The sequence below is a fragment of the Talpa occidentalis genome, unplaced genomic scaffold (assembly GCF_014898055.3).
Source record: "Talpa occidentalis isolate TD23 unplaced genomic scaffold, MPIMG_talOcc4v2.1 talOcc4.10, whole genome shotgun sequence".
Lineage (NCBI taxonomy): Eukaryota > Metazoa > Chordata > Mammalia > Eulipotyphla > Talpidae > Talpa > Talpa occidentalis.
Genome location: NW_023600993.1, coordinates 12,349,862 through 12,363,530, shown reverse-complemented (window position 1 = coordinate 12,363,530; position 13,669 = coordinate 12,349,862). Strand labels below are relative to the sequence as shown.

General features: G+C 51.0%; 1 protein-coding gene across 2 annotated transcripts in view; it reads left to right on the top strand.

The window, feature by feature from the left end:
* Positions 1-8,370, top strand: part of COLQ (collagen like tail subunit of asymmetric acetylcholinesterase) — a 52,236-nt gene extending 43,866 nt beyond the window's left edge. For both annotated transcript variants that reach the window (XM_054690547.1, XM_037524640.2), the window contains exons 13-17: positions 2,152-2,294; positions 3,258-3,377; positions 3,975-4,098; positions 5,536-5,638; positions 7,365-8,370. In XM_054690547.1, the coding sequence (XP_054546522.1) occupies positions 2,152-2,294; positions 3,258-3,377; positions 3,975-4,098; positions 5,536-5,638; positions 7,365-7,434 (560 nt within the window). In that variant the 3' untranslated portion in view covers positions 7,435-8,370. The remainder of the gene's footprint in view (positions 1-2,151; positions 2,295-3,257; positions 3,378-3,974; positions 4,099-5,535; positions 5,639-7,364) is intronic.
* The last annotated feature ends 5,299 nt before the right edge of the window (positions 8,371-13,669 follow it).

Below are 13,669 nucleotides of genomic sequence, written 5' to 3'. Positions count from 1 at the left end.
ATGTAATTTGCAATAACCAAATTACAAATTTCACTGAATTCTTCCTGCTCCCAAACAGGGTCTAAGTGAATCAATGTGGCTGGGAATTGCCAGCTTCCTGTGAGTATCCATAGGCTTGGATGCTTCTCTTTTGAACGATGCAGTGTTAAATCAAACATGAATTCAAACCTCAGCCTTGCCATGAACAGGCTGGCTGATGAGACAGTCGCCTGGATCTCTCTGAGATCACAGAAACTGCTGGAAGAGTGCTCCAATGCCACTCTCATGTCTTTGATTAGAGCACTCCCCCCGCCTCATTTCCCGAGGTCTTAATTACCCAGAATATTCCTGGGCCGGTGGGGTCTGTCTCTCCAGCCCCCCCCTTTTTAAAAATTTATTCATTTATGCATACAAGAACTGGGGTACAGGCCAGAGATGCAGGGGGTGAGAGGATTCACCAGAGACAGAGTGGGGAGCAGAACAGGCAGATCCACTGAAATACACTGCTGAGGGGAGCAGCAGGTGAGACAGGAGAGGTCTGCTATGCCATGTGGGTCACCTCCCTGGCCCGGGAGCAAGCTCTTGCTGCAGAGGCTGCAGATAGCTTCATAGTTTTGTGCTTAACCCCTTGCACCACCACAGAGGCCCTTCTGCAGCCTGTCCTGAGACCAGAGGAGCATTAGACAGGAGCTCCTCCCATGGGGCCCTCCCCTGCCTGCATGCCAGCAGCTCTGTCCACCAGCCCAGGAAGGCTCGGTGGCTTCCAGCTGTGACGGCTTTCCTGGGGTCCTGCCCAGACCTGTCCCCTGGGGTCATATTATCTTCTGTCCTTCTGGACCCTGCAAGCGTCTACAGTTGCTGGCTATATCATGTTATACAGCCTGGAGCCAGCCACCAGCTCGTCTCCAAACCCCTTTGTTTTTGCGGGGTGGGGGGGGGAGTGTCTATGTCTTTCCTTGTTCAGTCTCCCCCTCTCTGTCCACTGGATGGCTCTTGCTCTAGCCCTTTTCAGTGTGACTTTGAGCCTTTTCTGAAGAACTTTCCCTTCCAATTCATCTGCGTCATTCATTCATTCATTCAGCCACTGGACCCCAGCTGTGCCCGTGCTATCTGTCAGCCCCAGAGAGTGAAGACAGGCCCAGCCCTGCCCTCGTGGAGCTCATGATCTACTGGGAGAGAGGGACCATGATCAGATAATCTCACACTCAGAAATAAGTGTCCTGCAGAAAAGTCTAGAAGAAAAGGCACAGGGAGGGCCTCCCTGGTGGTGCAAGGGGTTAAGACACAATCTATGAAGCAATCTGCAGCTATTGCAGCACGAGTTTGATCCCCGGCCAGGGAGTTACCCACAAGGCGCAGCAGACCTCTCCTGACTCGCCCGCTGCTCCTGTCAGCAGTGTATTTCAGTTAATTCACCTGTTCTGCTCCCCACTCTGTCTCTGGTGAATCCTCTCACCCCCCACACCTCTGGCCTATACCCCAATGCTTGTATGCATAAATAAATAAATCTTTAAAAGAAAAGAAAAGGCACAGAAACTATCCAATTACATCTGAACCCGAGAGAGGGTGGAGATACAGAAAGGCTTTCCTGTGGCGAGTGATTAGAAGGAACCTGGGGAGGGAGAGATGGAGTGTGAGGGGAGAACAATCTTGACAGGTGAGAGGGGGAGAGGGGGAGACTCCACTGGCTTAGTTGAGCGGCTCTCAGTCTTGGTGCGCACTGAGCAGAACTTTTGAAAGTACAGAGGCCTGGGCTCCGTTCCTCTGCCTCTATAGGAATGGTCTGGAGCGTGATCTGGAGGAGTGGCGGTGGCGGCTGCACCCTGGCAGGTCTCAGGGCACCAGGGGGTCCATTTCTTGCTCAGGTCTTTGCAGACACTCTTCTCAGTGGGGGAGAATCAACAGGCTGAGCATTTTCTAATGTTCCATTTTCTTCCAGAAGATATCAGAGAAACCCACACGTAGAAATCCCTTGGTAAAGATTCTCTATGTAAAAAGGACAAACTAAAATGATTAAAATACAATAAAAGTCATCAACCAGCAATGCAGTCATCAGCAAGAAACTCCCTGATAACACTGGTCTCAACAGACAGGATTTTTTTCTCATGCAATGAGGATGTGCAGGGATGGGTAGTGGCCAACTTTGTAACACAGCGATCTGTTGCTTCCTAGGACAACTTGTCATGGGGCCCAAAGGGGAGAGAGGATTTCCCGGGCCTCCAGGAAGATGTCTTTGTGGGAATCCCATGAATGTGAATAATAACCCTTCCCAGGGGGAATCCGTGTACGGGCCCAATTCCCCCAGAGTTCCCGTGGTAAGTCTCTTGCAGGTGAAATCGGGGGTCGTTATCATTCAGGACCTCTTACTTGATCCTCTTGGGGCTCGGTAAAATTTATTTCTCCGCATTATACTGGGTACACACTCACTCTGGAAAATAGGGAGATATGGGGGGAATCAAAAGAAGAAAACCAAACTTTTCCATCGGACGTGGGTCCATTTGGGAGTTTTCTTTGTCTTCTTGAGGAGCAAATTTATATGGTTGAGCTGATAAATATGTTGTACTCCAGTTGACTCAGTAGGAATCCTGCCATGTTTCCACACTATAAATATCATTTTAATCTTTTAATTGTATTTATAAATGCAAAGCAGATGGGTACCCTTGGTGCATGCAAGGGCAGCTCCAGCTACACGCCACCCCAATTCGACAATGATCAATTCATGGCTAATTTTGTTTCCTCTTCATGCCTCTCACCAATGCCCACTTCCCTGGGGTTATTTGACATAAATCCTGGACATCAAGTCATCATAAACATCATTTGAATGGCTATACAATCATTCATCCATTATGTGGTTGTGCTGGGCTTTATTTAGCCAGTGCCCTATTATTGGATATTTATGAGGTGCCCCCAAGCTTTTCATTAGTGTAAATAACACTGTAATTAATCTTGGAGTGAGTCTGAGAATTCTGTTAAGTATCATCTCCAGATGTTGAATTACTCTTAAGTAGATGACACCACCTTTTCATTGAAGTCTCAGGATAACTTTTAAATGATGGTGGACTTTTTTTGCCCCCAAACCGGACACTAGGAACTAGATTCAGGAGGTGTAGATATCAAGACATTCCTGCCCACTTAAAGAGGAATGCCAGGGTGAGAAGCAAAGTCCCCTTCCCAAGGTCAACCAGCCCCAAGATAGAGACTCTCTTTCCTTCTCCAGCTTTCCCCCTGACCCCTGTAGAAGTGTTTTCTGGAATCCTCACCACTGTGTTGTCTGGCAGATTTTTGTGGTTAACAACCAGGAAGAGCTTGAGAGGCTGAACACTCAAAATGCCATTGCCTTTCGGCGAGACCAGAGATCTCTGTACTTCAAGGACAGCCTCGGCTGGCTCCCCATCCAGGTACACTCCCCCACCCCACACACACAGGAGAGGGACACATTTTTTTTTTAAGATTTATTTTTATTTATTTATGCATACAAGAACTGAGGTGTAGGCCAGAGGTGTGGGGGGTGAGAGGGTTCACCAGAGACAGAGTGGGGAGCAGAACAGGCGGATTGACTGAAATACACTGCTGAGGGGAGCAGCAGGCGAGATAGGAGAGGTCTGCTGTGCCATGTGGGTAGCTCCCTGGCTGGGGATCAAACTTGTGCTGCAGAGGCTGCAGATAGCTTCATAGTGCTCAGACTTAACCCCTTGTGCCACCGGGGAGGCCCAAGAGGGACACATTATTAAAGGGAGGGAAGGCCAGCAGTTTGGGGCCAAGATCTCTGCAAGCTGTTTCCATGGAAAGGCATCCTCCCTCACCCTGCTTCTGAGCAGCTCTCCATGTCCCGGCCACCATCCCGACTGGCCCGGCCTTCCTGCCAACGACAGAGCTCTGGGTGACAGCAAAGGGCGGAGTGCTTTCCCACCCAGGGAAGCCAAGGGCCAGACCTCTGTCTCCAGCGGCAATGACCCACACACCATCCCTGGTAACTGCTGTGTTTCTTTGCCCAGCTGACCCCTTTCTACCCCGTGGACTACAACATAGATGGCCGCCTTGGCACCTGTGGGGACGGGGTCCTGCAGCCTGGGGAGGAGTGTGACGACGGGAATGATGATGCCGGTGACGACTGCATCAGTGAGTGGGCCCAGCCCAGGAGGGCCTGAGGCTTGGGCTGCCATCGGTGGGAGGCCGGGCCCTCCTGGACACTGTGGTGGTTCAGGACAGGTCCAGAATCACTCGGGGTGCATGTGGGCTGCAGGGGGCTGGGCTCCCCACTTAGGTCAAATGTCAACTTTGTCACACCCAGCATGTCATGGGGGTTGGTGTCAAGGGTCTTGTCCCAAAGTGAAGCCACTAGGTCTGATTCCTACTTCCTAGCAAAACGCACATTCTAAATGAAAAGAGGAAGGCGACGCAGGACTGAGGGGTCAGGCCAAATAGTGGAATGAGGGCCCACGTTTACCTGCTGGAGGCCTAGCAGCAAAGACTTTTTAAGGGTAGGGGGTTGGCCAGGGCTGCCTTCAGGCCTGTGGGGTGCTGGGGGGGTCTGCTTGCTTGCTTTTTTTTTTTAATCAAATGACAAGCAGGAGGTGAGGTTGAAAGCATGGGTTTTAGAATCAGAAAAGTCAGAGTTCAAATGCAAGCGCTGAGAGCCCCCAGCCAACTCTCAGCTCCAAGGGGAGGCACTAGAAGAGGGGGCCCTTGGAGGGCAGTTTATGGCTCCGAGTCCCACTTTCCTTATCTCAGAAATGGTACAACAGTCCTGCCCCATTGTGTCTTTAGGATTCTGTGAGCTAACCTACGTGTGGATCGTCTGTGGAGGCTCTGACAGTTCATTGTCCCTTCACTGAATCCATTCAGGACTTGTTTTTAGGCCCCTCCAGGAAGGAACCAGGCCTGGGCTGGGGACGTATAGGTAGAAAGTGTGGTCTGTCACTAGAAGCTCCAGGGCAGGGTATGCCTGGGCAGGGGAGGGGACAAGAAGCTGCTGGTCCCCCAGGGTAGCTGTGCTTGCCCATTACAGTCCCCAGGAGGTGATCCCCAGGCTGCTGGCTTTGCTAGGTGTCCCTTCTGCTCCTGGTGCAGACATCGTCACACAGGAGACCACACGGCAGGAAGGAACTGTGAAATATGGCAGACCTCAGACTCCAAGAGCTTCCCCTCCTGTGAGAACAGAGGCCTCACTGAAGACAATCTGGTTCCCCAGGGGCCCAAAGTTACCCTCCAGCATCACCCACCTGAAAGTTCATCATCTCCTGGACTTCCGCCCACAGGAACCCTCATGGTCCTGTGAGGGGAAGGCAGGGTCCATGGCCCAGATTTAGGACTAGGACATTGAGGCTTAGAGAGGTCAACGGCCTGCCATCCACCTCACATGTAACCAGCCTTGGGCTGGGCTGCAGCGCTGGGCTCCTTATTTCCTGCTGTGGGATGTGGGTCTGGGGAAGTCCCTGATGCTTCAGAAGCTTTGTGGACACGTGTGCTCAGATCTCTAAAGCCACACAGTGCTGACAGGCCCAGGCAAGCCTGTCCCTGCACCTTTCTCAGAGCTGCATTGCTGTGTCCCCTCAGGCTGTCACCGGGCCTACTGTGGAGACGGCCACCGGCACAAGGGCGTGGAGGACTGTGACGGCTCCGACTTTGGCTCCCTGAAGTGTGAGACCTATCTCCCTGGGTAGGGATAACCTCAGTGCCTCCCTGTCTTCCTTCAGTTATTTTGAGTGCCTTTATTTGTTCTTGGTACTTTCTACACATTGAGTTGTGTCGACAGATAACATAATACAGGGAACAGGCAATAAGCACATCAAACATCATCACCGCCTGTCCCCTGCCCCCAGCCGCCTGTGCGTCCACCAGCCACCGGAGGGGATAAGCAGGGTCTACGCTGGGCTGTTGCCCCTGTGACTCCCACCCCTGATGGCTGCCAGGACCCCTCAGTTTTCTGGGTGTGGGAGGGGGTGGAGGGGTCAGGGGTCAGGGCATTTCAAGGAATGTAAGCATCTCTGTAATAGGAATTCTCTGGAACACCCCCCCAGCACTGGCAGGCCTGTGAGTGAAAAAGAGGTCACGCCACCATTCTTATCTAGTTCTCCGGGCTGTTGGCCTTTCCGAGAAAACCCCAGGAACTTAGGGTTCTGCTGTTAGTTCTTTCCGAGACTGCCCGGGGGGAGCTCATGTCTCTCAGAATGCGTGTGCTACTGTCTGGACGTCCACCTGGACATCTCCCTAGTCCTTGAAGGCCAGTAGCCAGTGAGGCACTGATTCCAGGCCGGAATGTGGCTTCCTAGGCTAAAAATGGCTCAAACCCTAACCTGGTTCCTCGCAAAACCAGTTGTACAGCATTGAGGGAAAAAGGAAAGGCCAGGCCTTCCCCCAGTCACATCCTGCTCCCCCTGGCTCCAGAGGGGATTACTGGCCCTTCACTCCTTCCAGGTCCTTCTGGAGTCAATCTTGTCAACCTTTGCTTCCAGCCCTGTTCCTCTAGAAGGCTGGGACCCAGGCCCTGGTCAAGACTAGGGGCAAGTACCAGGCCTGTCTCTCTAGCTCCAAAGGGGGGGTCTCCTCAACCTCCTACAGACCTGTGGTCACCCCAGCAATCAGCCTGGTAGACTTGACCAGGCCCACATTGCTTCTGTCTGTCTGTTTGCACTGCCCCCACCTAAAATAAGGGCTGCAGAGAGGGGTGCAAGGTCTGAGCTGGTTGATGGCATGATGGAGACAATTGGGTGTAGGCATTCAGACATGGAGTACAGAATTGAGTAGAGCCCAAGGCTGACCCGCTGGCTCACTGGGGTTGCTCTCCTCATCCCTAGAAGCCTTGGGAGATGTTGTGAATATGGGTATAATGGCTAACCTTGTCTCAGGATTAGCCCTGGGGTTACAGAGGTGTGGACTTTATTCTCCAACATGGTAGCCCCCAGTCACATGTGGCTCTTTAATTCAAATTAAATAAAATTTTAATTTTAATTCTTCAGTCACATTAGCTATGGGTTAAGAACTCAGGAGTTACATTTGGCTAGTGGCAGCCATACTGGATTTCACAAAAACAGATTTGTCTTGTAAGGGACCTTCTAATGAAAAGTGCTGGAAATCCTTTAGGCCTGAGAAGGGGGTGATGCTCTAGTAGATGCCATGTTAAGAACACCACCTTCTTCTGCTAGAACCCCCAGTAGTCTCAAGGGAAAAAGTCCAGAGGTCTGAATACAACTCCCTCCACCCCAATCCCAAACAAGAATGCGGACAGCTTGCATAGCACCCTTGGCCCTGAGCAAGGTGACAGCAGTGCTGCTGTATGATGAGGTTTGACCAAAAATCACTGGAGGGCCCATCAGAAGAGAGTCCTCAGAGCTGTCCACCACCCCACATCTCCCTGACCCCCGGCTGCCATCTGCCTCCCTCAGGTCCTACGGAGACCTGCAGTGCACCCCGTACTGCTACATTGACTCCACACCCTGCCGCTACTTCACGTGAGGGCTCCCTGGAGGAGGTGGCTGCATCCTGCGAGACTGGCAGCAGCTTCTCCACTCTCATCACACTGACCTCGAGCCGTCCTGGTCCAGTTTCTACCACCTTCGTGGGACAAGAACAAGGACAGACTCCTGCTGCTAAGATGCACTTTGACCTCAGCCTGATCAGAAGAACTCAGGACCCTGCCTCCTGTTGCGGGCCCAGCTGGGAAGTGCCCCCATCACCACCTTCTGGCTGGGGGCACCGTCCGTGCCCTTTCTCTCTGGATGGATCAACCAGGCCATGGACCTGACTCAGCACCTTAGACACACACACACACCTGTGTCTGAGTTTGTTCTCGTCCCATTTGGGGCATCTGTGTGCCTACGACCTCCAGAAACTCAGGCATTCTCACTAGGGCACTGGCTGTCGCTTCTCTGGAGGTCTGTGATCCAGGAAGTCTGGAAGTGGGCCTGTTCTCTCCTGGAGGCTCCCATTTCTGGATCCCCCCAGGGAGCCATCAGTGGGCCACCGCCCAGCACAGCCGCACTAGGAGGCGGCTCCTCCAGGAAGAGAGACCCAACTGTGAAAAGGACTGAGGCTGCTCCCCTAACTCCTGCTCTACCTTGGGCAGAGATGGAGTCTCAGCAGGGTGCTCACCCCGAAGACTAGCAGAACAGTGGCCTTTGCTTCTCGACCTTCCCCAAAGAGGCGGCTCTTATCCAACACCATCTTGACCTGAGGACTCTCTGCACTTTGACCTCTGCCATGCAATGTCCCTCTTGTCCATTTCTGGCTCGGGAGATTCGCAGGCAGCATATGACCTGGTGTCCAGGCCTGGGTCGGCTGTGGGTGGTTCTTCAGTCCTTAGGAAAATCCTGCCCTGTTTTCCCCATCAAGGGCCCCACTACTGAGTCAGCATTCTTGGCAGAGACCTCTGTGCTGAGTGCCAGTCCTAGCTGCCTGTGACTGCCTCTGTGTCTCTGTATCGCATAGCCTGTCCTCACACCTGCATGCCAGGCCTGATGTTTCCACAGGAACATCAGTCCTGCTTGTCCATGAGCTGCCTTCAGCACCTCTCCTGAGTGGGGTGTAGCTTTGTCTGGAAAGATGTCTCCCCCATGGCAGACCTCAAATGGGATTTGCCCATTTGTCACCGGATGGAGGGACACTCATGGGGCTTTGTACACAGCTATTAAATGAACCTGAGTCGTGGGGATTTGCAGGCAGGAGCTCCTAGCCTAGTGGGTGGTGGGCTGGTGGTCAGTTGTGGATGGGCTCAGCCCTAGGGGAGCATCTCCAAGAGGGGAACACATGGGTGAGCCTGACTCCCTCAGCCTCTACTGCAAGTCCTGGGGGGACATTGCTACCCTGTAAAGCTACCACTTGAGACTGGGGTCTACAAATGGGAAATAAGGGAATAAAGGCAGTTTATTTCCCCACAGTGGCTATCTTTTTCCTGGGGATTTGGGGCCAATGTTCGTACATTGCCTGATGGAGTGAATTCAAGTCTGGTTCCAGCTATTGCAGAGGGTTCTAGAGGGTGGAAGCAGCCCCAGGGTTGAGAAAGGAAACTGAGCTCCAGAGATGTGGAGGGACCCGCCAGAGATTGTACAGACTAGTCTAGCTAAGCCTTCCCCCCACCGGCCTTGTTTCAGGGACTTATTTCGGATGGGGTAGAGAGCCAGGCCTGTCCTTGGACCAGGCCAAGGAGGGCCCTGTCTTAGGTCCCTTGCCTGGGAGGCACTAGTCTGGCCCTCCTCTGGCCGTAATCTGCCTCCACGGGGCCCTGGGTATGGAAGCTGGGGTTTCTATGTAGGGACACATGAGGCTCCTCTCAGGGCGGATAATAGAGGGGTGTAGGACTAGGGACTGGAACCCCCATCTCTTGTGCTGCCATGCTGGCATGAACTTTGAAGAATCTAAAAATGCCAAATCAAGCCTGGTCTTCCAGGTCTTGATGAAAATGTCAGGTGAGCAGAAAGAACGAATTTAGTAATCATTTGATTATAACATAGACATTTGTATGTGAGCCTCTATCGATGTTCTTGTCTTCTAACTCAGCAATATTCCAGAAGGGCCTGTCTCCAGCTTTTTCAAGGAAGAGTTCTCAAAGGCCAAGGAAATGAAAGGATTCAAAGTCACATGTCTTAAGAACCTTTGTAATGATAATAATTCTACGCTGGTGCATAGCTAAGTGGAAGGATGAAATATCAGGGAAGTGGGCCCGCAGCCCTTCCTGGAATGCTAACTCTGTGGTGTCAGGAACAGGCTTCTCAGGATTGGGCTGCCCAGGGGCACCTGTGAACAGACCAGGCAGCCACAGAATAGGTGGCAAGAGTTCATTTGTGCAGGTAAATGTTTCCTGAAAGCACTGGCTCGTCCGTGGGAAGCTGAGGTTTCCAATGTGGAGCTGAGAGTCTGGAGTCTGTGTTTATACCTGGCTCCTCGAGTCTCATATCCTCCAACTCCTCACCTGAAGGACACTTTATGCAAGGGCTGAAATCTAACATTTTGAATCTCAGCCTTTACCGAAAAGCAATGAGAAAGAGCAGCGGTTCCCAAACTGCTTCACATTAGCCCATCTGGTGAAGACCTTGGGTAGGAAATAGTAGACCAACAAAATTCAGCTTCCTGACTAGTAACTTGTAACCGTGGGAGACCCAAGGCCAGAACAATGCGACCTCTCAGACAAGCTTGTGAGAGCATTTGGGAGGGGTGGAGGGTCAACAGAATGCAAAGGAAGCAGGGCTGGGACAGGCTCAGAGCAAAGCAGGCTGTGGATAAATGGATCAAGCCTGCACTGTGGAAGTCCTGAATCTTTAGAAAACTGCAAAGGGAAACGGAAGTTCTGCATCTAGGGTGGGAACTGCCCTCTGGCAAAGTGATTTGCACAGCTCAGGTCTTCCAATATCAGGTTTGCAAAGGGCAAAGTGTTGACAGCCCGTGATTTTAGTCCAAGTTTGGTCCAGGGGGCAAGCAGGCACCACAAAGTAAGGCTGGGGATGTCACTGGAATGAAAGCAGCAGCCACTCAAAGAAAGGAGCGGCTGTGACACCTCAGCACTGCAGCTGTGACCTTGGGCTTTCTGTAGGAGCCTTTCTCAGTCTATCTGGTGAATGGAAAGGTGCAGGAATGGTTTTGTCTCTCAGTTGGGCTGATTTTTTTTTATTCTTTCTGCAATCACAGAAGTCCAAGCTCTGTTCAACTGATTCCCAAGGATCCAGTCTTTGGCTGGGCTTCTCTGAGCCAGTCCAGAGGCTCCCCCAGAACCAGGGCGGTATAGAGCTAAGGTTTGGCCCTGAGGTCCTCGTCCACCTTCAAAGCTGTTTGAGTACCAACTCTCTAAGCAAAGTGAAGTCTCTGAAGGAAGCTTGGTAACTACTACTTAAGAACCAGTGCTTGGAAAGATGGTAGGACAAGTTTCTGAGCATCTTGGGATAAACACACTGGGTTACCCATCATTCTAACAGGACATGGAGGGCACATGGGCCAAGCTGCTTAAGAGTCTTCAAACATTGTTATAAATAATGGGCACCAAGATGAAAAGGCATACATTGTGCAAAAATGAAAAAAGATGTAAAAATTGTATAAAAAAAAAAACTTTAAAAAAAAGTCCTATGTCTTTCAAAAAAATAATGGGCAACCTGCGCCCGGTGACTGCTTGAGGTGTCTGCCCTATCCCTCCCTGGTAGAGGAGTGAATCAATTTAAAATTTCAGGGCAACTCTGGTCTTCAAATTGTGTGATAACCAGGAGCTCACAGGTCAAGGACATTGGCCATCCACCAAGGAGATGGCTGCATTTGAGCAACCCCGTTGCCACTCATGGGCCCAGAGGCGCTCACCTGTCGTTTATTCTCCGTTGGTGTCATATGCAATCATTGTGAGTGGGTTGTCTCTAAGAAATTAGAGAACTCACGTTGCCTTCCTCACAGGTCTCTCTCTCTGGGGTTTCACCGGAGCTCTTTTCGGCCCGACAGTTGATTTTGCGTCAGACAATGCTACCAGAAAACACCTTCTGAAGGAAGAAATGGGGAATTTCCCCTGCCCTCTGTTCCCTTTCGCCCGGCTCCCTTTATAGAAAAGGGGCCCACGTGACACTGAAATTCTGTGAAGACACTAGTTGTCTCAAGAGTTTCACTTGTGGTTATTTGGCTTCTGCAATTTCCTCAAAATTGAGGAATTGTCTTCCCTCCACAAACCCCCAACTCTTTGAAATGTTGCTGTTCCACCCCAAATCCATTATCACTCCTCACCACAGCCCCCCCCCACCCCCCCAAGGTTTCCCTCAACCCATCACTGAGGACAAGAAGTTGAAGGCAGCCATGGTCATGGGTCACCAAGGGAGGCCATTTCATCCTGGGGTAGTGGGTCTCAAGTTTTGGGATTCAGCTGAAAGAACTGGAGGGATCCTCAAAACAGAAGACCGAGTTCTCCCCCAGATTCTCTGATTCAGCTGGGGTGAGGCCTGGTAACAGGAATTTCCAATAAGGTTCCAGGCCTTGCTAATGTTACCAGGGACCACATTTTAAGAGCACTGCCTGGAGAGATGTCTCGTCTGAGAACAAAGGCAGATCACAAACAGGAAAAGGTAGGGTCTTTGGGTGGGCAAGTTTTTAATACTCCATTCCATTGAAGAATCTGCTGGGCTTTGGGCTGTTTTGGCCAATAGAATACTGCAGACATGATGCTGTGTGATTCCCCAGGTCACAAAGGCCACGGAGCTTTTCAGAACATTCACCCTAGGGGAAGGCAGCCACCATATAAGATCAATTTCCATAAGCCCGCGTTGCAAGAGGCCATGTAGGTCCTCTGGTTGCTTCCAGATACCCGCACTGTGGTGCCAGACATGCGAGTGAAGCCAGTTTGGACTCTCCAGTCCTGCCCACCTGCCAACTGAGTGACCTTAGTTGAAGACACAGGAGAACTGCCCAGTCTAGCTCTGTCCTAATTCCTAACCAACAGTTTCCATGAGATAAAATGGAGGGAACTGCTAAGCCTAGAGGAGCCACTGGCTTGGGTTTGCTGCCCTCTGCAGTAACCATGAATAAAACCTATCTTAATTCCCGCCAGGACTTCTGTTTATCTGGCCAGGAAAAAAGCCAGAGCTGGGAGACTTAAGAGATCATATTTTCAACCATGGTGGAGACACAGGGTACATGGAGGTCGTGGATAGACTGCAGTAATTATCCGAATTCTTCACACCTACCTGCACTTACACTCTTTCCAAGGTACTTTGCAACTCTCCTCATCAACTGGTAAGTGTATTTCTCCACTCCTTGATTCTGAACGTGGCCCCATGACTGGCTTTGACCAATGACGCAAGGCCAGTCACTTCAGAGGCAGTCGTTTTTCCTTTCGCTCTCGCACTTTTGTCTTTGCCATGACAACGTCTCATCTAGGTTGCTAGAGGTTAAGACACCTGGAGCCCACCTATGTTGTCCCAGGTGTGCTGGCCACGTCACCGTAAACCAACTGAACCTCAGTCAACTGCTAGGTTCATCAAGGAGCCCAGTCAAGACCAGAACTGTCCAGTCTAAGTCACCAATCAAATTTGAACACCCCCCCCCCAAAAAAAAGGTTATTTTAAGCCAGTGAGTTTGAGGGTGGTTTGTTACCTATCATCATAGGGGCAACAGTTAATGAGGATGAAGCTCCCTTAGATGATGAATGCATAGCATGTGACCACCGAGAGTCCTGGTTCAAGTCTTTTACTTCCTCCTGAGAAAATGGGCACCAGGGGCAGAATAAGCATTTCCTCTCCTGGTTCTCTTGACCCAATAGGGGAAAGACCCAAGTCAAAAAGGAATGTGGTCGATGAGTACATCAATGTCTACGGCTTATCAGAAGAGCCCAAACCAAACATGGGCATGGCTAGCCAGAGCTCTGGGAGGGAAGCAGGAGGCGGGGCCCACTGGGTGTCGGGTGTGTCTGTTTGACTTGTGGCACGGCGTTCCAGAGCAGGGGTTGAGTGAGCTAAAATGTCAAGGATTTAGTTGAAACTCTGCCTGGTTCTCAGACCCACACTTAAGTGGCCTTTCTAGACCCCTAAAACGGCCTCTGTTGCCATGTGGCTTGCTACAGACATTAGTTTTGAACTTCACACCTTTTAATGCTGAGGTGTGCAGTCTAATGATCACAAATTCCAAATTAAAAGCAAGCACTTTAGATAATTAGACTTTCGGGAAAGAATTCTTCAAAGAACCTTGCATTTTTCATTCATTTCTAGTTCACTGATTTTTGTATTAAGAAAGTAAA